The sequence below is a fragment of the Canis lupus genome, chromosome 1 (assembly GCF_048164855.1).
Source record: "Canis lupus baileyi chromosome 1, mCanLup2.hap1, whole genome shotgun sequence".
NCBI classification, from domain to species: domain Eukaryota; kingdom Metazoa; phylum Chordata; class Mammalia; order Carnivora; family Canidae; genus Canis; species Canis lupus.
In genome coordinates this window covers 5,682,156-5,708,811 of record NC_132838.1, presented here as the reverse complement: position 1 = coordinate 5,708,811, position 26,656 = coordinate 5,682,156, and the positions used below count along the sequence as shown (strand labels likewise).

The window sequence follows — 26,656 nt, the reverse complement described above, 5'->3', positions numbered from 1 at the left end:
TCTCTCTAAAATAAATAAGTAAAATCTTTAAAAATTGTGAAGTATATAAGAATAAATATATCATGGTTCCTACCTTCAAAGAATCTAGTATATACATAGGGGGATGGAACATGGATGCTGAAAGATAAGAATGCCACCCTTTACTTTTGTGTGTGTGTAAGAGACAAACACTGATAGCATATCCTTAAGAAGTTGAAAGGGAAAGAATGTAAAGAAGAGGGAAAGACTTTTCTGAGCGAGAGCAGCATGGACCTGTTTGGAGGACAGTAGGTAGCTAATTGTAGTTTTAATAGTTGATTTATATAGAATATATCTTCATTTTAAAATATCTTGAAAGGTTGGTATCTTAAAAAGGATGCAAACCATTAGAAGCATTCATGTTTCCTCAAGAAGACTCATTGGTTTTTTGTTTTTCTTTCCTGTTTTATGTATTATAGTGTTTATGTTCTTACTTTGAAATTTTGTATGTTATTTCTGTTCCGTTAAGAACGTTTTTTACATTTAAAAAATTTTCTAATCTCTATCTTTTCAGGAAAACAAAACCAAGGCATTTAATGTGACCACTAAACAAATGTTCAGTTCCTCTCTGACTCAGGCCCCTTCCACAAGACCTGCTCTGGCTGAGCATCTTCGATGGTGTTCAGTAGCTGTGGACCACAAGGTGGAGCTTTCAGGCAGCCATCTGAAGAAGCCTTGGGTGCCCTCAACTCTGCAGCTCCAGCAAGAAGCTGTTCAGAACAGAAAGAAAGCCCTACCTGACAAGGCACCCCAAGTACATATGGAAGTACCAAAGCCCAACAGAGGAAAGATTCAAGTTCAAGGCACAAATTTCACCTCCCAGAATAATATTGTCCCTAAATTTATACCATTTTTCAAAAATCAATCATTACAGATGAACAAAAATATCTTAGAACCTGGCAATCTAAAAAGAAAACAGCTTGTTACAGAATCTAAATTTTTTTCACTTAAAGCTAGCGTGATGCAAAATGACAAACTGAATTTAGATCCAGCTATTAAAAAAAGATCTAATCATAACATTCAGATGAATACCAGAAATTTAAATCAGAAGATTTCTAGACTTCTACAAGAAAAAAACACTGGGTCCTGTGAAAATATAAAACATCCCCCTTCTAATGGAGAATCATCAACTATGAGTTTAAATGAAAGTAAACACCTGTCTAATAGTTTACTATTTCAGATGTCAAAGAACAGGATAGGCGTAATAAACAGTGCTGTTGACTTCCAAGTGAATGGAAAAGAACATTTAACAAGCAAACATATAACACAAATTTTAGGGAAAGGCCATGAGTCAGTGAAAATAAAACAACCACACATTTTTGAATCAGATACAGAAACAGAAGATGCCCAAGTACTACAGTGGCAATCAATAAATGAAACTATAAAAGTTGGTGTAAATGACCACAAATTGATAATAAGCAAAACATCCCACAGGTCTAAAAGAAAATTGTGTCAGGAATCTTCAAAAACTTCAAAGAGATCTCATTCCAATACCATCCATTATGGACAGTCCAGTTTTTCTAGGAACAAGGTAAAAAAAAAAATCTGGGGTATTTATCATATGGTAGGCCTTTAAAGCCCCTAAATAAAGATATAAATGATTTGCCCCAGATCATCTAGAAATATAATCAAAAACAGAATGACTACCATAACACAGCTGCAAGTATATACAGTTAATTTTAACAAAGTGATTCTTCAATCTGATTACAGATACATGATGTGGACAAATCAAAAGCTCAGAAATCTCTCATCATCCCTAAAGCTTAGAACATGGATATGAAAGAAGGAAATATCCACCAGGTAACTTAGGTGATATATTTTGATTTATTTTTTTGTTAACATCATCCATATTGGAATTGCCATTTTTAGGAATCCCCCAACCTCTTGGTAAGAAATAGCTCCTTTTAAATTCCCTGAAGCCTTATAATCAGCAAGGAAATAGGAAATACTGGGAATAGTGCAGCCCTTGGATAAGGATTGTACACAGAATCCGTTGCATATAGTAAAGGCCCCCACAGAGGGATGAGGTGAAGAGAGTCCCACTACTGGCTGTCTCCCACACTGCTCTGTGGTCTTTGCAGACTAAAAGACGGCATAGCAGTAGCAGACCATCTAAAACTGTGAGATTCTACATGTACCTTTGGGACTTTTACCCAAGATAATTAACCTTAAGTGATGTTTCATAGATTAATCATTAAGTTAAAATTTACTCCACATTATTGCAGTCTGGCAAAAGTGAAACTTGAGATTTAGCTGATAGTGCTGAGTCCAAGGCATTGAATTTACAAACCATGCATCTGGAAATCGCATTTTATTCCATTCTGCCATCTGTTTTATTCTAAGAACAAACCTATTACGAAAATATCCACAAATATTTTTTTTGTGTTAGAATTACTGGAATATTTTCAATTTGAATTCCCTGTGAACAAACTAGAAAATATTTTCTTTTCTCTTATAAATGCTGTTTCTTTCTGTAGTAGAATTTCAGCCTGATTTCACTTAACTAAAAGGTGCTTAATTCTGTTCCTATTTTTTCAATCATATTGTGTTTCATGTAGTTTTTGACATCTTAATTTTAATGCACTCAGTAAGTGGTTGAGGAAAAATGTGTGTGCTAGAATGCCTTAATTTTTTTCATTTTCATTTTAAAAAATCTATTTCAGATTTCATAATTTTTTAGAAGTATAGCACTTTCCCACTTTGAATTTAAGACTCCTAGAAAGAATAACATAATGAGAAAAATTACAGGACATCATTATAGAAAATAACTTCTGCCAAGTATGAAGTTAATAAATACCCCTGTAAAAATTTGAGTAATACAAAATAGTTTCAAGAGAAAAAAAAACAACACCTGTAATTCTTCTTTGCAGAGATAATCACTCTGAACATGGATGGACATTTGCACGCTCTTGTGAACATGGAATCAGGCCCCACACACTGCTGTGGAACCTCCTTTAACACTTGAAAATTGTTGTTGTCATGGGTGCATAGTATTTATTCCATAGCTGGTGGGTCTACTATATTAACTGTCCCTACCGATTCACATTTTAGATCCAACTCTTCGCTGTGGTGACAATATTGTATACAGTATTGTTAGTTGAAAATACCTTTATTTTCAAAAATATCTCTATTTTTATGGAGATTTATTTGAACTTATTTTTATTATTGAAGATTTCAAGCTTTACAAAGTACAGATAATAGTGTAAAGAACCTCTAAGTATCAACAATTCAATTACTAATACTCAACTTCAACAATTACTAATATTTCATCACTCTATTTCACCTATTTCTCACAGATCCACTTTTTTACTGTACTATTTTAAAGCAAATTAAGTATCAGATTGGTCATCTATAAACACTTGAGTATAGCTCTCTACCAGGCAAGAGATAACATAATTTAAAGAAAAAAAAATGTATGTCTGTACATTCCATTTTTGGCATGTCTACAGTATCTTTACTAACTCATTAAATTTTACTTTAGTCTAACATGCAAACTGACAGGAATCCCTCGATAAACATTAAACCTATTTCACAAAGTAGCCAGCCAAAGCCTTCAATCATACAACCAAAATACTGGCATGAAGATTTATTTCTTCTGCCATACGTATGTGCTCTGTGCCAGGCAGTGGACCAAGCACTGTGCTACTGAAATGACAAAACTGCCATTGGCTGTGTAGTCTAATCTCTAGCCAGCTTATTCTGGGTTCCTGGCAAAGATGTAGGGGTTGTGTATGTACAATGAAGCAAATTCTAACAATGACGTTTTGGTCTATATTGCAAATAAATTACTGAACTTATAAAAAGAAACAAAGATTCTCACCTAATTAGTATTATTCTGGCTTTCAAACATTTTAGATGTTTAATTTGCAAAATGTGATATAATTCTTGTAAGATATTTAAAAGATTAAAAATCCTCATTAATATTCTACTGAAATAATTCTTCATTAAATTTTTAAAACCCCAGCAGAGAGCTGAGTGTAAGTTTAACTTTGATTTTTTAATGTGATTAACTGTTTTTGCTACCTCACTGAGTCATTGCAATTAAAGGCAAAAGTGAATACAAACTCTGCTTCAAAACTGTAAATATAGTTCTTGCTCTTGAAATTGCATGTGGTTAATCAATTTACCTGTATGTCTTTTATTGGAAGCATTTGTTTTTCCAGAGTATTTCTATTTTAAAATATTATTTTATAATTTTCATAGGCAAACACAACTAGTTTAAAGCCCATTTTGAATGTGCCTTGCTCATTCTAAAACTACTATGATAACTAGTAGACTGCAGTAAAAAAACAAATGGTATGTCATTGTGTTTGTGAGGTGGTGATGACAATATTTGTTAAAGAAATTACTATGAATAAGGATATATTTTTGGTCACTCAGTTGTCCACAGCATGTACTTCTTGAAACCAGTCTTTCCTTTTGTTCCATACATTCCTAGCCACCTTCCTGCTACTGTCCAGTCATCATGCTTTAGTTAAAAGACTAAGCAAAATAATTAAAAAGATAAATCCACTGCTTAGTGTGTAGTATCTTCCAACTCTTTAAATAATCTTGCTAGCTCCTCCTCCACTCCATTAGTGTCTAAAACTAATTTTTAGGATAGTATTTCATTTAGATCAATGTTAATCTACATGGCAAAGCCTGCGTATTGAGGATCAGTCTATTTTCTGGTGTAAAGTAGGTTTGTTTTTCATCTTACAATATTCTAATTAAACCAAAATATATATGATATATGTGTATGCATGGTATGTATGTACATATATATGTATGTATGATATATATATGATTTACTATAGAGATACACAAGCGAATTGATTATTTACTATTTCATGTTCAGAGAAGTTACAGACTAAATTGCTGGGCTCAAACTCACTGAAGAAATTAATGAAGATTTTGGCTCATTTTAAAGATTATTATTTGAAAGCCAGGATAATTTCAAATCTAATTAGGGAAAACTAAATTATGCTATCTTGTTTAAATTTTTGGTGATTTATATGCATTGTGGACACCACCCTTACCCTGCCCTCAACTCATTCTTCACATTCCAGTTGTATGCTAGTTTTTGAATCATTACAGTTTTAAACCATAAATAATTTTGTTTGCTTTTATGCAGAACTTTAAAAGACATGGCAATATGCCAAAATTAATGCTATGAGTCATCTTCATAGAAATGTAAAAATGCTTTTCATGTACTATTTATATTTCAAATTTCAGTGTTTTTTTGCTTACTATATTTGAATTTTTCTGCTTTTATTTTTTATATATTACTAAAATTATACATTATATTATTTTCTTTGTATTTGTTGCTTACCGTAGCAAATAGGTAAAAAAATATATAGGTTTGTCAATTACTAAGCAGTTCACTAACCAGTTTTTGCACTCTGTCAAATTTCACATCATCTAATGTTATGCTGGAACTAACAATATATTGGTGTTCACTGATAACTTAAGAATGGTCAGTATTTATAATTGTTTAAAGATGTCAGGGCCATTATTTATTGATGCTTAAAAGGTCCATGTTGTATCCTATATAGCATTTTATTTTAAATAAGAAAATAAAAGTATTCAGATAGATGTATTTTTCATGTTTTGGAGTGACTACATATAGGAATGGAAAGGCTTGGATAAATTCCAAACTATTTTACATTTATGGTTCTGTTTCTTTTTTTTTTAAGAGTTATTTATTTATTTATGATAGACATAGAGAGAGAGAGAGGCAGAGACACAGGCTCATGCTGGGAGCCCGACGTGGGACTCGATCCCGGGACTCCAGGATCGTGCCCTGGGCCAAAGGCAGGCGCTAAACAGCTGAGCCACCCAGGGATCCCCTATGGTTCTGTTTCTTTACATGCATTTGCTTCTGGACCCATGTAAACTAGTTAGATCATTATCACTTCACAGAACTTCTATTCTCAAAAGTTCCTTCATCATTTCATTTAACAGATATTTATTTAGTATCTACTCTGTGGCAAGCAGTATTGTAGATTCTTGGGATATATCAGTGAACAATGACCTTGGGATATATCAGCAAACACTGAGAGACAATAAACATGACAAATATGTAATGTATCAGCAAGTGACAAGTATATAAAAAAAATAGAAAAGTAAGGGAGACAGTTACAGTAGGCTTCCTTGAGCAAAGACAGAAGGAGATGAGCTCTCTAGGCATAAGGAACAGGCTATGTATGTTCAAGAGATATCAGGGAACCCAGAGTGGCTAGTGTAAAAAGAGCCAGAGAAGGGAGTCCAGAAGATAAGACTAATGATACTGGGCCTGTCAGCCATGGCAAAGACAGTTACTCATTTACTCTGAGTGAGATGGGTTTGGGATCAGAGGACTGGCATGGTCTGACCTGGGGTTTCAACAGGCTTATTCTGACTGCTACGTTCAGCGCAGACTGAGGCTAGAGGAGGGTGTGAGAGAAGAAACGGAGACCAGCCCAGAGGCTGTTGCAGTCATCCAGCAAAGATGAAAGTGATGTACCACCATTGCAACTACAGAGGAGATGAGTGGCTGGGCTAGGGATTGAGAGAAAGAGAGGTGCTTAGGATGACTCCATAATGTTTGGCTTGATTACATCTCACTTGAGATGAAAAGGAGCAGGCTTCAGATTTGGAGGAGGACTGGGGATGGACCGTTGTCATTTCGCAATGTGGAGGCCGTCGATGAAAACTCCATGTAGGCAAAAACCTGACTGGGTTGAAGGGAGAGGAGAATTGGAAATCTTGAGTGTAGAAATCTCTTTCAAGAAGTGTCATCACTGGAGTTCTCTGAATCCTTTTTAATTACCCTTAACAATATTATCTTTGATTATCCCCTTTCTGAGACTATATTCTCCCACAGCCTCTATAATCTTGTATCTCTGGACACATTTTCTGTTTCTTTTACTTATTGGCATTGAGTACCCAGGGACCTTGAGAGATAAAGAATAGTTACGCCAGACATTTGGGACATAAGAGGAATGAGGAAGGGCATTCCAAAAGGAAATGAGAAAAAGCATGAAGAGGTATGCATGTTTAGAAACCATGAATACTGGTATGGTTAGCATGTGCTTTGTATGGGGACCAGAATGACTGCAAACCAGGTCACGGTGGTAAAGGAGTTTGAGGCCTGGGAATGAAACCATCCAGGGTCTGTTCCAGAATCCTAATCCAGGCAGCAGAGAATAAAAAATAAGATTGCTGACAGATGTACAAGTGGCCACCAAGGAAGCTGGCTATCGATAGCACATGTTGGGTGAGGTAGGGTCAGAGGTGAAGCTGAATTTTCAATCTTGAGCCACTATAAGAAGAATGTCACCTTTTAAAAATACAGAAAATGGAGGCATGGCGGGGAAAATACAATGGGAAGATGGCTGATTCAGTCCAACATGAACCGAGTTAGTGGCATTAGTAGATCCAGGTAAAGATGGACAATAGACACTTGTATTAAAGCTCAAGGAAATGGAGTTTGGGATATTGTCCACATAAAACTATTGAAGATGCATGTGCGTGTAAGGAGTAAAGAACGTGATAATTTTGAGTACACAATATTGACATGTAAGGAATGGGGAAAGGGAGCAGATCAGCAAGGAGATGAGGTGTCCCAGAGCCAAGCAGAGGAGAGTGTGGAGATGGCAAGGCCAGCATCCGTGCACTGGCCAGGAGGAGACCTGAGAGACCGCAGGCTTTGGTCCCAGAGGTCCCCAGTGGCTGCCACAGTTCAAAGGGGAGATGGTCAGGTGCACAGGAAGCAAGTGCTGTGGTCCTCTGCAAGAAGGCTGGTGTGAAGAGATGGCAAGATCAACGGGACATTTGTGACCTGAAACAAAAGAATGAAACACTTCAGTACAACTAGGAGCAAATACCTGGTGAAAATATATCAAATGGATAGAATTTTTCCATCTTAAGCTTTTTCCTCTATGATTCTTTAAAATTCTGGAAACTACTGCGACTAAATGTTAACAGAAAAATTCATAAAACAGTTGATCATCTTAGCTTATTAGCTTTGTGTTTAAGATGAATGTTCATGATTGATTTTAATATTGCATGTATCTTTTCTTTTCTCCCAGAAAAAATTTTCCTAGTTCCCACAAAAAAAATACATCAGTATTTTATTCTACAAAGATCATCCTGACTGCTATAATATTCATTATATTATTAAATTTCTAAATTTAAATATTCAAAGAATGTTTTGCTATTGACATTTAGCCATGAAAGAAATTACATATAGTATGTGCATAATATTTTTAAATTTTGTTCCACTAGCTTTTTTCCAAAGCGTCGATGGGAATTATTTCTAGTTAAAAGCCTGTATTCCTATGTAAAAATAGTAGAAATCTGCAGTTACAATTAAGGAGAAACTTGGCAAAACATAACTGATTTTGTGGTTTATTATATATCTACTTATCTCACCTCTAAAATAATTTAGGAATAAAATATTTAAATCTCTGAAAACCATGAGTTGGGCTGCCTTAAAATCCTGGGTCTGCACTTAGAGGAAACATAATCAACATAATCATTTAGCTGAAATGAATAATACAATGGAATTTTATAAACCTAGTGTTTAACCCATTAAAAGTTTTATTTAAAATGTTTTTTTTTTTCCAAATCCATTCCAAGTTTTGCTCCATACCAATGTTACCATACTGAGATAAATAAATATGGGACTTGTATGAAGCAGAGGGCTTCCCCTACCCTCTTCTCTCTTCAGCTGTGGACCTGGTGAACTTGTTTTGGTCTGAGTCAGAATTTGAAAACTAGCTTCCTCAAAGAGTTCTTGTTTCTGGTAACGGCAGGCTAGTTTAGTTTATTTAAACTAAACCTGTCACAGAAAACAACCAGTAATGCTGGATACATTTTTTTTTAAGTTCATAGAAACATTCAAAAACCAAAATGACATAAGGAATTACCAGTTGTAAATGCTAAGAGAAAACCAGAAAGATAAACAATTTAAAATCACTTTTGCACTTAAGATATTGGATGGCCCAGAATGGGAATGGAGCTGTGTTCTGATGATGTTGAAGAGCAAGGGGAATAGAAATGAAACAGCCCAGCCCCTGCCAAAGGCGGGGAGCCCGATGGACATGCCCACCTCACTCTGTGGGAGGCTGTGCGTAAGGGGAAGTGAGCCTTCAGCCACCAACCCCAGGAGATCCGGGGTGGGGAGGTGCACTGCTGTAGTGAGAAGAGCAGGGGGAAACGTAAGCCCCACAGACCTCGGCCCCAATCCACCAGGGTGATCCAAGAAAATGTAAACCAAGAATTTAATTTAAAATGATATCAGAGACATCAAAAACTTTAGGGAGAAAACCAAATGTTTTTGAATGGTATTAAAGAATATTGAAGTAAATGGAGACCTACCTGTGCCCTGTTCATAGACTGGAAACTGGATAGTGAAAAGATGCAGTTGTGGTTTTTAAGATTTTAAAGGCTAAACCACTGAGCCACCCAGGGATCCCCTCGCATCTCACTTCTTACCATGTTAGTAAGATTCATAATCGCCATTTAGATTGCCTTTGGGACATTGTGAGAACCGTAATAGTATGAAATCCTATTTATATATGACTGACTTCTGAGCTCCTCCGTTTTGGTGGTTTGGTGATCTGGACACCAATACTATACTGTTTTAATTATTATAGCTTTGTAGAAATCTTGCTATCCAGAGAGCAAGTTGTCTCTCTTCTTGTTTTTCTGTTGAGTCTTTATCTCTGACGTCTGCATGCCCATATCAATTTTAGAATAAGCTTAAGTTCTAAAAATAAACATGTTGAAGCATGGCTCAAAATCACAACTGCAGGGATGCCTGGGTGGCTCAGTGGTTGAGAATCTGCCTTCGGCTCAGGGTCTGATCCCGGGGCCCGGGATTGAATTCAGCACTGGGCTCCCTGCATGGAGCCTGCTTCTCCCTCTGCCTGTGTCTCTGCCTCTGTGTGTGTGTGTCTCTCATGAATAAATAAGTAAAATCTTTTTAAAAAAAAAATGTGAATGAGCTTCCATTCATGTGAAGTTGAAAAACAGAAAATTTAGCCATATTGTTTATGGACTTTTTTTGCCACAATAATATTTTATTTTTCCTTTTGATGTCGTTTAAAGGCTGCAATATATTAGACAAAGAAGTCTTTGATGATATAATTGTTAATTCTCTGCAGACAACCAAATAATCCTTAAAAATAACATAAGCAAGATAAAGGTTTCTGCAACCTACATATGCCTCTGGAAAAAAAAAAAAGCAATGTATTGACAATAATTTCATTGGAGCTTTAAAAAAAATGGTTTTCTTACCAAACTTTAATGTATAGTAAATGAACCGATCATCTGTTAGATGAACCCAAGCCAGATCAAGCAAAAAAACAGTGTAAAAATTATAAGTAAAAGGACATTATCATTTAAAAGTTCAGCACAGTGATGTGTCATGAGGGAGAGGTGGGAGTCTGGTAGGAGTAGGTAGGTGGTAGGGCAGTCCTTCTAGAATACTGGTGATATCTGTTCTTTCTTGTCCTGGCTGGTAGTTATACAGGCATTAACTTCACTGCTCATTGAACTGTAGCTACATGTTTATGTGCTTTTCAATGTGTGTGTTATATTTACACAGAGGATTGTTTTTTAAAGAGGAAAATAAAATGGCAAAAGATAGCCTTCACATAGTGTAGAAGACTGAAGGGACTCTCCTTTGGGACCCTAAGATAGTAAAATGGGGCTGTAGTTCGTGAGGATGGCATCTGACAGTTCTCTGAAGTATGGCAGGTGCCCAGGACTCTCAGAATGAGCTGCTCTACATGGGTGCAGGGATGGGCGGTTGCAAGACGGCAGCAGAGGAGGACACCAGGCTCAAAAAAATCCCAACAGAGGTGTGTGGGTTAAGTGGTAAGGGCAGAGGGCAACAGAAATGCAGCGCTAGAGCGTGGAACGAAGTGGTTAAATCAGGTCTGGCAGTTTGAGAAGTTTTAGCCAAAAATGGTTAGTGTGAAAAGAAGAGTGAATTGAACTTAGGTCTACAGTTATCATTTATCTTGTGGACCTCAGTTCTAAGGTCAATTCGTGCGAGCTCCAAAAAAATAAAACTATAATCTCTGCTTCCAACCTAGTTTTATTCAAGGCTTATCCACATAATGAGGACGCTGAGGGACTGTCCTGAGGAAAACTCGGGGAGGGCAGTTCCGTGACAGCTACCTGTGAGCAATATGAGTCTAAGGTGTTTTGTTTTTTATTATTTCATGGATATGCTTCAGGGTTCAATACAAAGATCAGCAGTGCATTCGAAAGCCATTCCTTTGTTAACTTGAAAAACAATATAAGTAACCATACTGTGCAATAGGAGTGTTAAATAGCCAAGTCCTAGCACATCATGTAAACCTTAAAGAGAGGAGAGAAATGCCCCCACCCCTGCTGGGGGGAAAAAAAACAGAGAAACAGGAAATACATAGTTACCAAAAAGCTAAACTGGGAATGGGGTTTGGGGGCACAGAATTCACTGCAAATTGGAGGAGGAGAGTCGACGGGAAATGGACTTCATTCAATATCTCAGGAGCATTATTAGGAACTTGCAAGGCGCCTCCCGGCGATGCTCCCCTTCTGCTACTTGGGGTGCGGTGGTCACGTCCCCTGCCACGCCACTCGAATCCCAGACACACAAAGCATGGCAAAGAAATATTCACAGTGGTTTTAAGCCACTGAGTTTCGGGGTTAATGTGCCACACAGCAGTCGACGACAGACCCAACTGTGCGGTGTAGGAATGCTGGAGGACTGAGTCCCAAGTCATGCTGCCCGGCCAGCCCCTGAGAACAGGACCGCGGAAGAGGGGACAGGGACTGCCGCGCTGCCGGTCACCCTGGCCTGCTGTCCAGTGGTGCCAGAGGAGAACCGTTCAGCATGCAGGGGGGTGGGGAGGCCTGGCCCCCGGGGTCCAATGCCGCAGGGCTTGGGGACATTTGTGATGCTCAGTCTGGTGCCAGGTGGGAAACACCGATCTCCCTGTGCTGGGAGGTGATGGAGCCCCAGATCTGTCCCCAGGCGGTGCACCAGTGCTTCCCACAGACTGAAGCTCGCTCCCCTGGGAGGGCTGTCGCCCCCCCAACACCAGGGCAGGGGCCCTCCCTGGCAGCCCGCGTTTCCAGCCCAAGGGACTCGTGTCTTCGTGGCCTCTCCTCCTCTCCTCCTCTCCCTGGCCTTCTGTCAGCCCCCGTGGCACTCCCTGCCTCTGTCTGCGACGCAGAGGACCCAGATCAACTGGCTCAGAGCCGTGTTCTTTCTGCTAGAGCACACGATGCCACGATTTTCAAGATTTTCTGTGTGAGATAAAAGGATTTGGAGGACACGTTCACGTGATCATTTTCATGGGTATTAGCGATCTCTGAACACACACAACCCTTCTCAGCCTTTCTTCACATTAGCAGTTCTCGGGTTTTTCTCTGCCTCACTGCCCCCTTTAGACACTAAACTTGCTCCTTTAGACACTTCTCACCCCCCCCCCCCCCCAGTGACTCTAGATGGAGGGAGGGTTTGGCAGTGATGCATGGAGCTCAGACATTTGAAAAAGCCTTTCAAGAACTGAGGAGTACAGGAGGGGAATCCTGGCCCTTTCTCCTGTGTTTTCCTCGAGAATCACTCTTAGTTGGGTTAGGCCAGCACCCAAAACTCCTTCCAGCTTATGGCACCAAGACTGTATTTGAGAAACCAGTGTAGGTTTCTCTCACTTATCAGAACAGCCTGTCCCCTTGGAGATCATGGTTAAGGCTTCCAGAGTGCATCTGGTGTCACCACATTCCCATGCTAATCTCATCCAGGCCATGCAATTGCCTTGTAGATGACGACGAGGATGCCATCGAGCTGAGGGCTGGTCGGGCCATCAGTGCAGTGTCACCCGCACCACGTACCAGCTCAGGAGGTCCCCATGAACTTCAGTGGGCTTGCTTTGGCATCCACTATAAATGGCAGTTAATGATTATGACCCAGACATTCATGGCATATCTATAAAACAAAGAACTTCTATGTTATAAAACTGAGCAAGCTCTGTGTTTCCCACAGCAATAAATTCAGCTTGCCTTTTTCCTCCTTAAGAACTAGTTTTGGGACTTTGTAAACTGAAATAAGCCACGCTATATATGGGGCTGCTAAGATGAAACAAAGCAAAGTATTTTTAGTCCTACTTCTCTTTAACCACATTTCATTACTTTGCTGCCTACTATTGCTCTGTGGTCCCTAAGGAAATAACTGGATGAAATTGAGAATAAAAATAACAAAGTAGGATATTCAATACACCGGGTTGCATGCACCCAGTTAGGTCGCACAGTGATTACATTTAGCTCTAGTTAACCTGATTTCAAGTGCAGTTTGATCTTGGGGATCTTGTGTAAGAATGCTTCTTCCACATTATCAGAAAATAGTTTTGTTGAAACGTACAGTTCTGCGTGTCCCTGCTGTATAGGAACATTGACACGCATCAGGCAGGTTCTCCCTTAAGAGATTACTAAACGCTGTATTTGTACCATTAACTTGACAGACGTTTTATTTGGTCCAAGAGCACAGTAGCCCAGCAATCACCTCCACATACGTGCTACCTGTGGCACCTCCGCCCTGTTGTGCTCTAGGAACAGGTACGGTGTTCTATCTGGGTGCTGGGAGCCATGACATTTCCAACAGGCAGCTCCGTTTAGGCTTAGTCTCCCCAAACCTCCCAACTCTGAATGTGTTGTCCCATTGTTTGAAACCAAAGTGTAAACCAGCTCTATAAGTCAGAGGGAAGAATTTTCGGACATTTAATCATATTACAAGGCTGTGTAATTTCTTCCTGGGGAGAGAGAGTGTGGGATTTCCAAATCAAACTGGTTCACTTTTGTCTGGGCTGGTTTTAATTAACTGGCAATTCTTCTAAAAGTATGGAGATAGACCAGATGTCTTCTCAAGGTCTTTCCAAACCAGCCTGCTCCGTGCTGAATGAGAGAGTGTAAGAACAGAAAGAGATCTTGGCCGACAAGTCTACTTCCTTAAACTCAACAGCGAGGGAACCAAGATACACAGAGTAGGCATAGTTCACATTATTATAATTCTAAGGAAAAAATCATTCTGTTACTTTACAGTCCCATCTTGCTTTTTTTTTTTAAAAGCAACTTTTTATTATTAATAATACCATGGATTCAAAAGCACTTATAAGTATACAACTGATATACAAAAACATGCATTTGAATTTTGAAAAGGAAAATGTGGGCAGCCCCGGTGGCACAGCGGTTTAGTGCTGCCTGCACCCTGGGGTGTGATCCTGGAGACCTGGGATAGAGTCCCACGTCAGGCTTCCTTCATGGAGCCTGCTTCTCCCTCTGCCTGTGTTTCTGCCTCTCTCTCTGAATAAATAAATAAATCTTTAAAAAAAAAAAGGAAAATGTACATCTGCATTACATGTATGAAAACTTCTGCAAGGAAATGTATCAGAACATTACCAGTAGTTACTTTGTATGCTGTTTTGGGTGATGTTTCTCTTTTCTGTGCCTTTTTAAAATGTCCCAAATGTTGATAATAAACATGAACTATTTGTATTATCAGTAAAAAGACATTTCATGTTATTTTGGAAAATAGATGGAGCAAGACATAGCATTTTATCTTTTGGCCAGACAGTCATTTCCTTTTGCTGGATACATGCAAAAATATTGAAGGAGTGATACTGTTTAAATTTAGATTAATTCCACATTGGTTTTCCTTTTTTATTCTTATCTGTTGCATCTCCTCAGGGTGTTAAGCATGTTTCACTCTGATATGTGCCAAGTTGTTGCTTACGCTCTTTCTAGAGCACTGGGCAATGGCCCAGATTCTTCTGAATAGTCCTGCCAGGAAACATGACAGGAATACTGCCAGAGAAGTCACCCGGCACCTTCATGATAGGAAGATGACGAAACAGGAGGGCCCTGGAGCCTTTTAGGGAATCCCAATAACTCATTTAACTGAGAAATTGCAGCTTCAAACAGTTGAAGCCACAAGCCTATCAACTTTCTCAATGGTGAATATTTAAGTAACTGCTGGAGTCAGGGTAACTATATGCTTCCCGGAACCATGCAGATTCCCAAATAGGACTGTTGTCAAGCTGGAAGAGCAAGTGGATGCCAGGAAGGTGATGTTGACCACAAGCTGTAATCCAAAAATCCTGACCTCATCAACCTGTAAGCACAAACTTTATTGGTCCTATTTATTTAGCATGTACTATGCACAGAAGTTATGCTAGAAGCCAGATATTGCAATATCAAATATAAAGGGCCTGGTTGCTGTTCACTCATCCAGTGGGGAAGAGACACAAAGCAAGATGTTTTGAGGATTGTTTAATGCTATCACATAGGAAGCACAGGGATCTATCATGGAAGCAATAGCAGGAGCATGGCTCCCAGAAGCAAGGGAAGTTTAAGCTAGGATATTTCTATGGATGGGGACTTAGTGGTGTAAACTGGAGGTAAGGGTGGTGTAGGCAGAGGAACGAGTGTGAGAAAAGACCCAGAGGAAGGCATGAGAACTCCAAGAAGCCAGAGAAGATCAGCAGGGATGGAATGCAAGGCAGAAAGTAGGGAGAACAGGTGGCCAGGAGGGACTGGAAATTTAGGTTGGAGGAAGGCAAGACTGGAGACGGGGGATTGCTTAGGGGACTGCAGTGCATGAAATGGAGAAATAAACTGGTTAAGAAACATCCAGAAAGTAGAGTTGCCAGGTGCCAAGACTTAGTGGTTAACTGATAAAATGGAAGCTTAGATCACAGGTATTGGATCTTTCTCTTTTCTGATGTAAGCGTTCAGTGCTATACACGTGCTACTAAACAAGCTTCTAATTTCCAAATATTTGTGGCTTTTGCAGATCTCTGTCATTGTTTTCTAATGCTATTGTGGTCATTCATTTTAAATTTATTAAGACCTGTTTTGTAGCCCAGGATATGGTCTGTGCATGAGGCCACCCCAAGCCCAGTTGGTTCCCTTCCCTTTTTTATCTGACCTTACCTTGCCTTATCTGACTTCTTTGTTTTTTTTTTTTTCTTTCTTTCTTTCTTTTTCAGTGATCTCTCTCCAGTACATAGGAGTGAAGAGGTCAGGCCTGCATGCATTTCCTGCAGTCTGCAGATTTTTTTCTCGACACTGCTTGTGAAGAACTATGCACCAACTCCACAAAAATAAGCAATAAAATATTGGCACATTGTAGTCCAAATCCATATTTGGGAAAGAAAATCACTCTTAAGAATCACAGTCTGTAGAAAAGAGATGCTGACCACAATAATTACAACCTTTACAGTATTATGCAGAGGAGTTTAGCCTCCCTGGAGCCAGAGCCACATGGTTTCAAACATCTCCTTCCCAGAAGAGGGTCTCTCCCCATTGGGGTGGCTTCCCAGAAGAAAACGACATTCAGCTTCAAAGACTGATTCAACCTCTTACCTCTTAAGATATTGCAGGAACTTTATAATTATAATTACCATTATAATTAGAATCATAATTACCATTCTGTCTTCAATAAGGATATATACAAATAAGTTGTATATATACATATATATATATACAAATAACTTGGTGTCTGGTCTCCCCCAGGGGCATTGCCTTTTGTTACTGTTTTCTTTTTTTTTTTTTCTTTTTTTTTTTTTTTTTTTTTTGTTACTGTTTTCAATGGGGAAGAGAATCATGTGTCAGGCAGGGAACATGAGCAGGGAATTATGGATTCTGCTTTACCTGCCGTGAGTAGCTAGGACATAAATGCAGACCCTGAATTTGCATGGGTGCCTATTGATGTCTAACGCCAGCTCCTAACCCCCCTCCCTTCTGCTCTTTAAACCATAATGGTGCCTGGAAAGTGTTCTCACAACACTGTAATCCTAAGTTTTGGGACACTGGTCTCTGTAGAGAACTCATTGTAAAGATGAGATCCTCTTTCATTACATCAAAGTTCTCCTCAGGGAACAGTGTACAGGTCCCTGCCTCATGAGCTAACCATCAAAGGAACAACTGGTAAAACTGAGGAAATTCTGGAGTCTGTAGTTTAAATTCCTCTAAGTCCTTAAAGTCACAAATTCTAGGGAATTTAGTAGTATTTAAACAGAAGAAAACAAGGAGTTGTTTTGTTGTTTTTTTCCCTGTCATCCAGAACATTGTCCTTGGAAAGAGGATGTGGGATAGGACAGGGGCTATAAAGCAGTTAAGAAGTCATGAGGTAGCCTGCAGCAACTTTAATCGAGACGAGCCTGAGGGCACTTTTTATTCTCTGTTGAAGGTTATTTCTTCTTGGGGGACTTAAAACCTTGGTGTCTACCCACACTCTTTAACTGGCAATTTCTAGCCACATCTGTTGCACATCTGAGAAGATCGCATGTGCTTCTGTGGATATCTTGAGAAGTTCTGTTTGAACCCTCACATTTTATTCTATTTTTCCATCAGGTTCCGGTTTTGAATTCCACGAGTCCTGACTCAGCGTCAGCCCTGATGAAAGAAGATGTCCTGCGTTCTTGGATGTCCCTAAGGACCATTGGGAACCTCCATGTCCCATGGGGCTGCCAAGCCAGGGCCACAGCTCAGCATCCCTGCGAGTGACCGTGTCCCTGCCCTTAGGCCACTGGCCCTGCTCCTGTCACATCTGGACCCAGCAGGTGGCAGTGGCCAGCAGTCGTCAGTGGGGACTCCTGCAGGGAGGCCGGGCTCTGGATGCCACTGTCCATCACATCACAGTGCAGAGATCTTCACTGTAGTCTGCATGTTACCTCAAAGGCTGCTGGTGGTTTTCAGCGGAGCAGCCCTCACCTGTTCCCCAGGTGGATCCAGTAGTTTGCATTGGCACAAGGTAAGATGAGGGATTCCACAGGGCTTACTCTGAGATCATGTTGAAGAAATCCAGAGAAGAATGTGTTTTTAAGAAAGTAGTGGTGGAAATTACTAGAGAGGGATCGGCAGCCAGCGAGGCCATGGAGGCTGTTCCCTCAACCCCTGACAGCAGAGGCATCCCCCCCAAATGCTGGCAGTGTTGATGCGGAGAGACCTCGAGCCTGCAATGCTGCAGTGGGCGCCCTGGCCATGGGGTCCCCATAGGTACAGGGCTCCGAGAGTGAGCTCTGTGACCCAGAGTCGCTCTTCTGCAGGGTGTGCCTACGTGGGAACAGCTCTGACTCACGGCACAGCCAGGAGAGCCTAGTGGGCAGTGCAGACGGCAGCACTCCGCCTGGGCTGGCCGGGCCTCCTGAAGCAGACAGGACGGGCCAAGGAAGATGCTGGAAGCTTACAGGTCCAGGTGGGCACAGACAGTCCCCGGGTGGCCTGAGGGGGGCTAGTGGGGACACGCTGTGGGACAGAAGGGGTGATGGTGGGTTGGGGTCCAACTGGGGGGTCCTGGATGGGCTCCAGACTTCACTGAAGGCCGGATGCTGATTCGGGGGCACTTGGTAATTTTGTGAAGTAAACGGCGAAGGGAAGAGGAGGCCGTGCCCCTAAATTCCCCTGCCCCACGGTCAGGCCTCGCAGGATGTCACTCCGCAGTCCACTGCCTTTCCTCTCTGGCTACTGACCGCAGGCCCGGTCACCTGCCCGCGAGAGCCGGCAGCGCAGGGGAAGAAAGGCAGAGGCCCTGCCCCGCATCCCGCCCTCGTCCTTCCGCAAGTCCCCGTCGAGGGCCCGTGTGTACAAGGCCCTTCCCACACCGACTGGCTCCTCGGGGGCCCAATCTCAGGGGAGAATGCACCTGAGGAGCGCAGGACCTCGGAGGCCCTCAGTACACCTGAGAGCAAATAAACGCATGACTCGAGTCCGCTCCCAAAGCCCCGGGACGCAGCAGTGCGGGGCGGGCTGCCCGGGCCTGTAGCCGACCCGAGCCCAGGCAGGGCCCGCTCCGGAGCCGCGTCCACGCTGGCGGTTCCGGGACGGGAAGGCTGTGGCTCTGCGGCTGCGACCGTCTTCTTGCCTGCCGTCGACCACAGGGAGACCACAGGGAGAGCGCGGCTCACATGCGGGCCCAGCCCAGCCCGCGGCGCGGGGCGGGTGAGGGCGGCTCGGAAGGCCGCTCCGGCGCCGGAATCCGGGGCTCCCGCAGCACGGGAGGGCTCAGCCCTGGTCACAGCGTCCGCGAGGTCACAGGCGCAGGAGTGCCGCCTTCCTGGTTTGCGGGGAGCTCACCCCGGGAGGACGGCAGAAGACAAGCCGCCACGAGATCCTGAAAGCTGCGGGTGGGGCTCCCGGGACAAAGGCACAGGCCTCGGAGAGCTCCCGAGGGCGCCCAGCCCGCTCGGCTGGTGCGGGGGGCGGGGGGCGGAAGCTCGCAGGCCGCAGGAGGCCAGTCCCCCACCGCCCCCCACCGCCCCCAGGCACGGTGGGTTAGGAGCAGCCCGAGCCAGAAACAGCGGCCTGTCGACAACACGCTCAAAACTGCCCCGGACTGTGCTGTCCACACCGGCCCACGGCTCAGCAGCCACCCTGCTGACCCCTGGTCCAGCTGCGCAGCTTTCGGGTAACCGCAAGTTTTTGGAAAGTTTCATTTGTGTCCTGTAAGGTACAGTCGTACCGGTTTGAAGATGTGAGTCTCCTGTTTGATGGGCAGCCCCCTCCCCTCCTCCCACCGGGCGGCTGGAATCATGGCCCGAGGGGGGGCGTTGCGGTGTGTGTGTGTGTTGGGGAGGCCTGCTGAGGAAACTGCAGGGGGGCAGGGGGCAGGTTCTGCTCCTCCCCACATGCCCCTCTGAGGGGGGTCAGGGGCAAGGAGGGAGAGACAAAGCCTGTTCCTCACACCTGCCCTGGCAGACGGCTCCCCCACCCCCCTTGGCTGGTCATAAAGGCAGCTGCCCCCTGGCTGGGGGCTAACATGCAGGCTGCTGGCGTCCGATTCCTGGACCAGAGAGCCTTAAATGTCATTGGCCTTGGGCCTGCCTGGGATGTTTTAAGAGGGAACGTGCGGCCTGAGATGGCAGAGGAAGTGCCACAGACCCAGCAAGGTGGCCGCCCTGCCCCGGAGAACGGCTCAGGTTTTAATAAACAGGAGCTGGAGCGTGGATGCAAACGCAGATATAGAGACTGGGAAATCTGGGCATTGTCTAGGGAAGTGGCGTTTCCATGTAACTTTGCAGGACTCCCCACGTCTGTGTGAGTTGAGGGGCATTTACCCTGTACCACTCTATCCTGGGTGGCCGAGAGGCTGGATGCACAAAACCCGGGTGTGTAGACCTACTGTGTGGGTCCAGACAGAAGCTGGGAAATGCCTTTCAGCTGCTGCTGGTTAATGGTATCAGCCCGGGGAAGGGTCACCCGAGCGCTGGCACCCCCTCTGATGGTGGGCCCACGCTGGGGTGGTAGCTCTTCTTCACTAGGATTTAGTTTGAGAATCCCCAACAGAATACAATGACTGAAACTTTCACTCTGAAGATGCCAGTTTGGGGGTGAAGCTCTCCGCACAGAGTTTGGGGAGCACAGACCACCTGTTTGCCAGGAAAGCAGTTGAAGTGTCGCATCAACAGCGAACGGCTACTAATGAAGTGTTTACAGAGCAGCTGATTGACTCAAGTACCAATGTGGTTTTAAAATCTGAAAAGCATCTGGACAGGTGACAGATGACTGCCTGCCTGGGATGGAGTGGGTGAAGTGAGGCAATAAAACGAGAAGTTTGTCTACATGCAAACCCATTTCCTTCCCTGTTCTGTCGTCCAGATGTCCTGACACCCCATCCCCTGGGTGAGCCGGGGGTTCTCTGCTCTGCAGATGTGGACAGCTGTTCCGTGAGGCACCAAGCCCAGCGGAGAGCAGGGTACACACCAAAGACAGGGTTAAAGGCCGAGTCAATAGACTAGCTGCTCAATAAATATTTATTGAATTAATTATTATTTATTGATGAATTAATTACAACATAATCAGATAGGAAGACTGGTGATTCCTCTTATGTGTCAGCTTGGCTAGGTCATAGTCTCCAGTTACTTAATCAAACACTGAGTGTTGCTGTGAAGGTATTTTGGAGATGTGGTTACTACCTACAATCAGTCAACTTTCAATACAGCAGATTACCCTTGATAATGTTTATGGGCCTCACCCAATCAGCTGGAGGCCTTAAGAGCAAGACTGAGGTTTCCCAGAAAAAAAAAAAAAGAAAAGAAAAGAAAAGAAAAGAAAAGAAATCCTGCCTGAAGATGGTAACATCAACCCTGCCTGCATTTGCAGCCTGCCAGCCTGCCTCATGGATTTCTGACATGCCAAGCCCACAATCACAAAGGCCAATTCCTTAGGATAAATCTCTGATTATACTTACGCTAATCCCAATGGCTCTGCTTCTCTGGAGAACAGTGATGGGTACAGAGATCATCAGCCTTTCTCCTAGAACTAAGTCCCCCAGGCAAGAGATTGAAAAAGATTTTTCTGGGGAAGCTGACCAGCTCAAGAGGAAATTCCTAAACATGAATATCAGCATCACAGGTTCCCCTGTGGCAGAGCTCAACAGATCTCCCCACAGTGAACCCTACATCCACAGAACCCATTCAGATCCTCAGAGCTTACCAGTAGCTTCTCAGTTCCCAATCTTTAAATCTGAGGCTCGCCAGACATCTGTGACATCTGACATGAAAGGAAGACCAACAGAGGAGACAAGCGCATGGAGGGAAGAAGAGAACCAGAAGTACTGTCGTTGGTATTCTCAAAGAGATGAGGGAAAATATTTTAACTGTGAATAAATAAACAACACAGAACTCATAGATATTAAAATGTGACAGCAAGATGGAGAACTCAGTAGAAGTATTAGGAGGTAAAAGTCAGGAAATCTCCAGGAAGTAGAGCAAAAACAAAAATATGGGAAGAGGAGAGAAAAGATAAGAAATGAGAGAAGAAGTTCAGGAAACCTAATATTTGGGAAGAAAATGCAAACAATATGCTTAAGAAAGGAAATCATCAAAGAAATAATTCAAGAAAATTTCCTGGAAGTACAAGACATGAGTGTCCTGACTGGAAGGACCCACCGAGCACCCAACATGTTGATTGAAATTTCTCAACACTGGAAGCAAATAAAAACATCCTACAAATGTCCAGAGAGAGAGAATAGGTGGCATTCACACAGGCAGCGATCAGGAAACCTCGCAGCTCAACAGTGGAGGCTAGAAGGCAATGAAGTCAATTCTCCAGTATTCAGAAGGAAAATTAAATTTCTGCTTCAGAAGTCTGTGTCCAGCCAAACTGTCACCCATGTGTCAGAGAGATCAAGACATTTCAGTCATGCAAGGTGTAAAATAAATTAACTCCCACACTCCCTTACTTGGAAAAATACTGGGAAATGTGCTCCCCTAAAACGAGAAAGTGGAAGATGGGGGACACAGGAAGTAAGAAACCCAGGACAGGAAGGATATGAGAGTCTGCAGAGGGCCCACAAAGGGCAGTCCCAGGTGTGAGCTGTTCACCTGGCTGGCAGGCAACCATCAGACCCGAGCAGAGCAGAGGTCTCCGGCATGCTCAGAAAAATGAAATCAGCACTTTGATGTGTCTTGAGAGGAGATTTGGACAGATGGAGAAGAGTTTGAGGCTGAATTCATAATAAAAACATGAAAGCCAAATAAGTAAAGAAAACTTATTAAGTTCAAGGAAAACAAAACTTTGTACACCAAATTGCTCATTGATGAATATTCATCAGTCATAATAGTTTAAATATTACACACTGATCTAAACAATATCACAATAGGCCAGTATGGGAGAGGCAGGTGTCTGCTCAGGGGCACCGCTAAAGCCCAGGGCCCTCGCCTACATCAGCGTGGGGCTGCAGCCCCCACTGCGAGAGAAAGAGGGACAGATTCCAATACCACGAGAACACAAAGGAAAGAAAAAAATGCTTCAAGCCTCTAACACACACCATGTTCTCTTGTTAGACTTGGGAAACATTTGCCCAGTTCCAGATCTCTGGGCATATCCTCAAGAAGCATTGCTGCTTCCATCTATTATAAGAGCTCCCAGGGAGAGCACGGTTGAGTACTTAGGATTCCAATTTATATATATTGGTCTCGTGTTTCCCAACTTGAAATACCATAGTTAATCTGTCAGCACTGAAAATGCAGCACTTAAGGTAGTTGCTAATGTTTAATTTAATCTTGCATTTCTCTGGCACCTGGAGATATTAAGAGCCTGGGGGAAATCATGATTAGCAAGCATTCGTGACTTAGATCACCTTGCAATTGCAAAAGGCACTTTTAAGTGCTTTTAAGATACTTATTTCTAGCACCTCTCCATGAGAAGGCGGCTCTGCTCCAGACAAGCCGAGCTAGGTGACTCCCACAAATCACATGGAGTATGTGAGAGTGGAACGCTCACAGCCTTCCATCAGGTTCGTCTGTGCGCGTAAAATGTAGGAGGCACTTCCTCAGCACAAAACTGAGTATAACCCGGTATCAAGTGGTCACGCTCTGTAACTGTCCATGCCATTAGCGACAGAAGGAAACCCTTCACCCTAGTAGACTGTCACAGGTAGAATGTGCAAATCTCTTGTATTATTTTCCTCTGACATGGTAAATCCCGTCCTCCTCATACTTTTACATCTCCTGCCAGACATTAAAATAGTATTGCTTAGAAGGTCGTATATTTTTTAAATGATTCAAAGTATCCTGTGCTGGAGCTGTGACCCTTTTTGCTCAGTTATGCAGTCAAAACAGCTGCTGCTCTGAGGGGTGCCCTGGCAGGTCCCCAAAAGAGCACAACGTAAGTGACAGTGTTTCTTAACCTCTTCTATTTTAAAAAGGGGTAGATGATAATTAATATAAAAGGAATGTGGGGCAGCCCGGGTAGCTCAGCGGCTTAGCACCGCCTTTAGCCCAGGGCCTGATCCTGGAGACCCAGGATCGAGTCCCACGTCAGGCTCCCTGCAAGGAGCCTGCTTCTCCCTCTGCCTGTGCCTCTCTCTCTCTCTCTCTGTGTCTCTCATTAATATATAAATAAAATATTTTTTAAATTACATAAAAGGAATGCATTGCTAATTGTGGAATTTAATGTGTCCACATGGGTGAGGAAAGGCGGGAAGAAGAATCCTGCTCTTGAATCTCCTGACTCAGCCATGAGAGGTGGCCCTGAGGATGACACCGGCTCCCGCAGACCAGACCCCCTGATTGTGCTGTAGGGACCTTTGAGTTGGGGCCGGGACCCACATGCTCCCCAGTCCCCGGGTGATGCCGCGGAGCTGGTGCCGGGACCAGGGTACCCACCACCTCCAGGCAGGCGGGGCCTTCCCAGGGAAGCTCAGGCAGTTGTAGAAGCACCTAAGGTGGCTCTGCCTGTACTCACTGCTGTTGTCAAGCTCAGGGTTTGAACCGGGGTGAGTGTGCATTTCCCACGCCCACCCCCATAGTTCGCTGTATAAAAGCAGAATCTTTTGAGAAGTGGGGAAAAACTTAGGGTAAAAAAGAGGGACTATGAACTACTTTGGATTTTGTTTTTAGTGAAAATTCCTAGCCTTTGATACTGTCACCTGTTTTTTAAATATTTTTATTTATTTATAGAGACAGAGAGAGAGAGAGAGAGAGAGAGAGAGGCAGAGACACAGGCAGAGGGAGAAGCAGGCTCCATGCAGGGAGCCCGACATGGGACTCTATCGGGGCCTCCAGGATCACACTCCAGGCTGCAGGCGGCGCTAAACCTCTGTACCACAGGGGCTGCCTGAAACTGTCACCTTTAAGACAGAATAGTGTTCATACATTCCTGTTGAGGATCTCCAGCTACACAAGCAACATGATCTTTTCTTTTCTTTCTTTCTTTTTTTTTTTTTTTTTTGCTTTCTAATCTTAAAACTCACATTTCCTAAACAACTGGTGGGCTTAGTGGGCTCACCTTGTGTTTCCAGCCACAGAGTTATGTAGAGGCTATTATTTTTCAAGGGAAGATCAGAGAACTATTAAAGAAGCCAGCCTAAAAGGGGAAAAAGCCAGCAGATGCAACAATGATTTGAAGTTCTAGCACATTTCTGTGCTTAAAATAATCTAGTTCCAGACCGCCCCACTTACGGTGGAACTGCCTCGTCACTCCCTGCCCACAGCTGCATGGAGGGAACAGATCCAGAGGAAACGGGCGGGCACCCTACCCATCCCTTTACTCTGCTAAGCTCTGGAGTTTTCTCATGCAATCAAAAAACACAAAAAGGAGGTGGAAGTTGATAATAGAGAAATCAAGATAAAAACAAGGATGGCAGCGGAGGGAGGGATGTGGGCTCTCTGCAGACAGTGCAGCCGTAAGCAACGGCCAAGAGAAGCTTTTTATCAGACTTAACGCCTGACCAGTCGTCCAGGCACTGGATGGAGAGCCTGTGTTGGGTTTGAGGGCAAAAATTAGAAGAAGCAATGCAGGACTTGCCTCTGGGTCTCAAGAGTGTCAGGGAGGGGTGATAGAATGAGGGCCGCACGGTCCTAATTCCCAGAAACGATATGTTACCCTATATGGCATACTTTGCAGATGTGATTAAGAATCTTAGGGACATTATCTTGGAATATTCGGGTGGGTCTTTCTAGGGGGAGACAGAGGCAGGAGGCTGAGAGAAGACATGAGGGTGGGGCAGAGGCGAGAGAAAGAGAGATTTGGAGGTAGCATGTTTTTGGTTTAAGAAAGAGGAAGGAACCATGAGCCAAGGACCTGAGTGGCCTCTAGATGCTGGGGAAAATAAGGAAACAGAGTTCCCCCTAGAGCCCCTGGCAGGAACACGATCCTGCTGGCACCTTGATTTTAGCCCACTGGACCCATATCAGACTTCTTCACATCTGTAAGACAATTCATCTGGGTTGTCTTAAGTGTGTAAGGATGTGGTAAGCCATTAGGTGTGTGGCTATTTGCTACAGCAACAGTGGGAAATTATACAGAAAGAGAAGAAATCAGAGAGAAGATATGAAACAGCCTGAGTCTCCTATGACCAGTGCACCAACCTGAATACCCCACACCTAGCCCCTGGCCAGGGCACCTGGGTGGCTCAGTCGGTTAAGCATCCAACTCTTGGTTTTGGCTTCTGGGTGATGAGTTCAAGCTCCGTGTCAGGCTCCACACTCAGGAGAGAATCTGCTTGAGATTTTCTCTCTCCCTCTCCCTCTGAACTCTCTCCTTCTCCTTCTGACTTACTCCCTTACTCCCTCTCCCTGCACTTACTCTCTCTCTCTGATAAATAAATCTTTAAAAAATTCTCTGTCAGGCTAGGCAAATGGAGTATATACTGCACCCACAAGGAGACAACTGATTAGGTACAGAAAGATTTACTTACAAGAGACAGTTTCCAATAATACCATGAACACTACATGTGGACAAGCCCTATATTAAGCATTTGGAACAGAAAAAGTTGATTTAAAGCCAATTACTGAATGAGCCAAAAATAACTGCCCAAGAGGCTTGGGATAAAGCCAATGAAAGCACAGAGCAAAGCCCACAAGAAACACATAGCCTAGACACACATTAGCTTCAAAATTTGTAGCTCACAAAACAGTTGAAGTTGGTCCTCCCGTCCTGCACTCTATTTAGAAGGGAACCAAAAAGGAGGCAATATACAGCCCCCCAAGTGTAGGTCAAGAGGTGTGAAGAACGCCCAGTGACTCAGGGTATAACCTTGGTACAGCAGATTCTTTATGTGGTGAATACAGAGCGGACTTCATTTACTGTGGAGGCTACAGTGGCAGGTGTGGCCACAAGAAAGACAACCAGGTGGATTGAGGAGAACGCTGCCCATGATTTGTGCCATAGTGTACCA

The 26,656-nt window shown here is 43.2% G+C and overlaps 1 protein-coding gene across 12 annotated transcripts in view; it reads left to right on the top strand.

The window, feature by feature from the left end:
• C1H18orf63 (chromosome 1 C18orf63 homolog) overlaps window positions 1–4,376 on the top strand; it is a 33,136-nt gene extending 28,760 nt beyond the window's left edge. For 11 of the 12 annotated variants that reach the window (XM_072819922.1, XM_072819871.1, XM_072819888.1 and 8 more), the window contains 3 exons: window positions 533–1,549; window positions 1,729–1,818; window positions 2,889–4,376. In XM_072819922.1, the coding sequence (XP_072676023.1) occupies window positions 533–1,549; window positions 1,729–1,785 (1,074 nt within the window). In that variant the 3' untranslated portion in view covers window positions 1,786–1,818; window positions 2,889–4,376. The remainder of the gene's footprint in view (window positions 1–532; window positions 1,550–1,728; window positions 1,819–2,888) is intronic. The other variant, XM_072819858.1, reaches the window with a different exon arrangement.
• The last annotated feature ends 22,280 nt before the right edge of the window (window positions 4,377–26,656 follow it).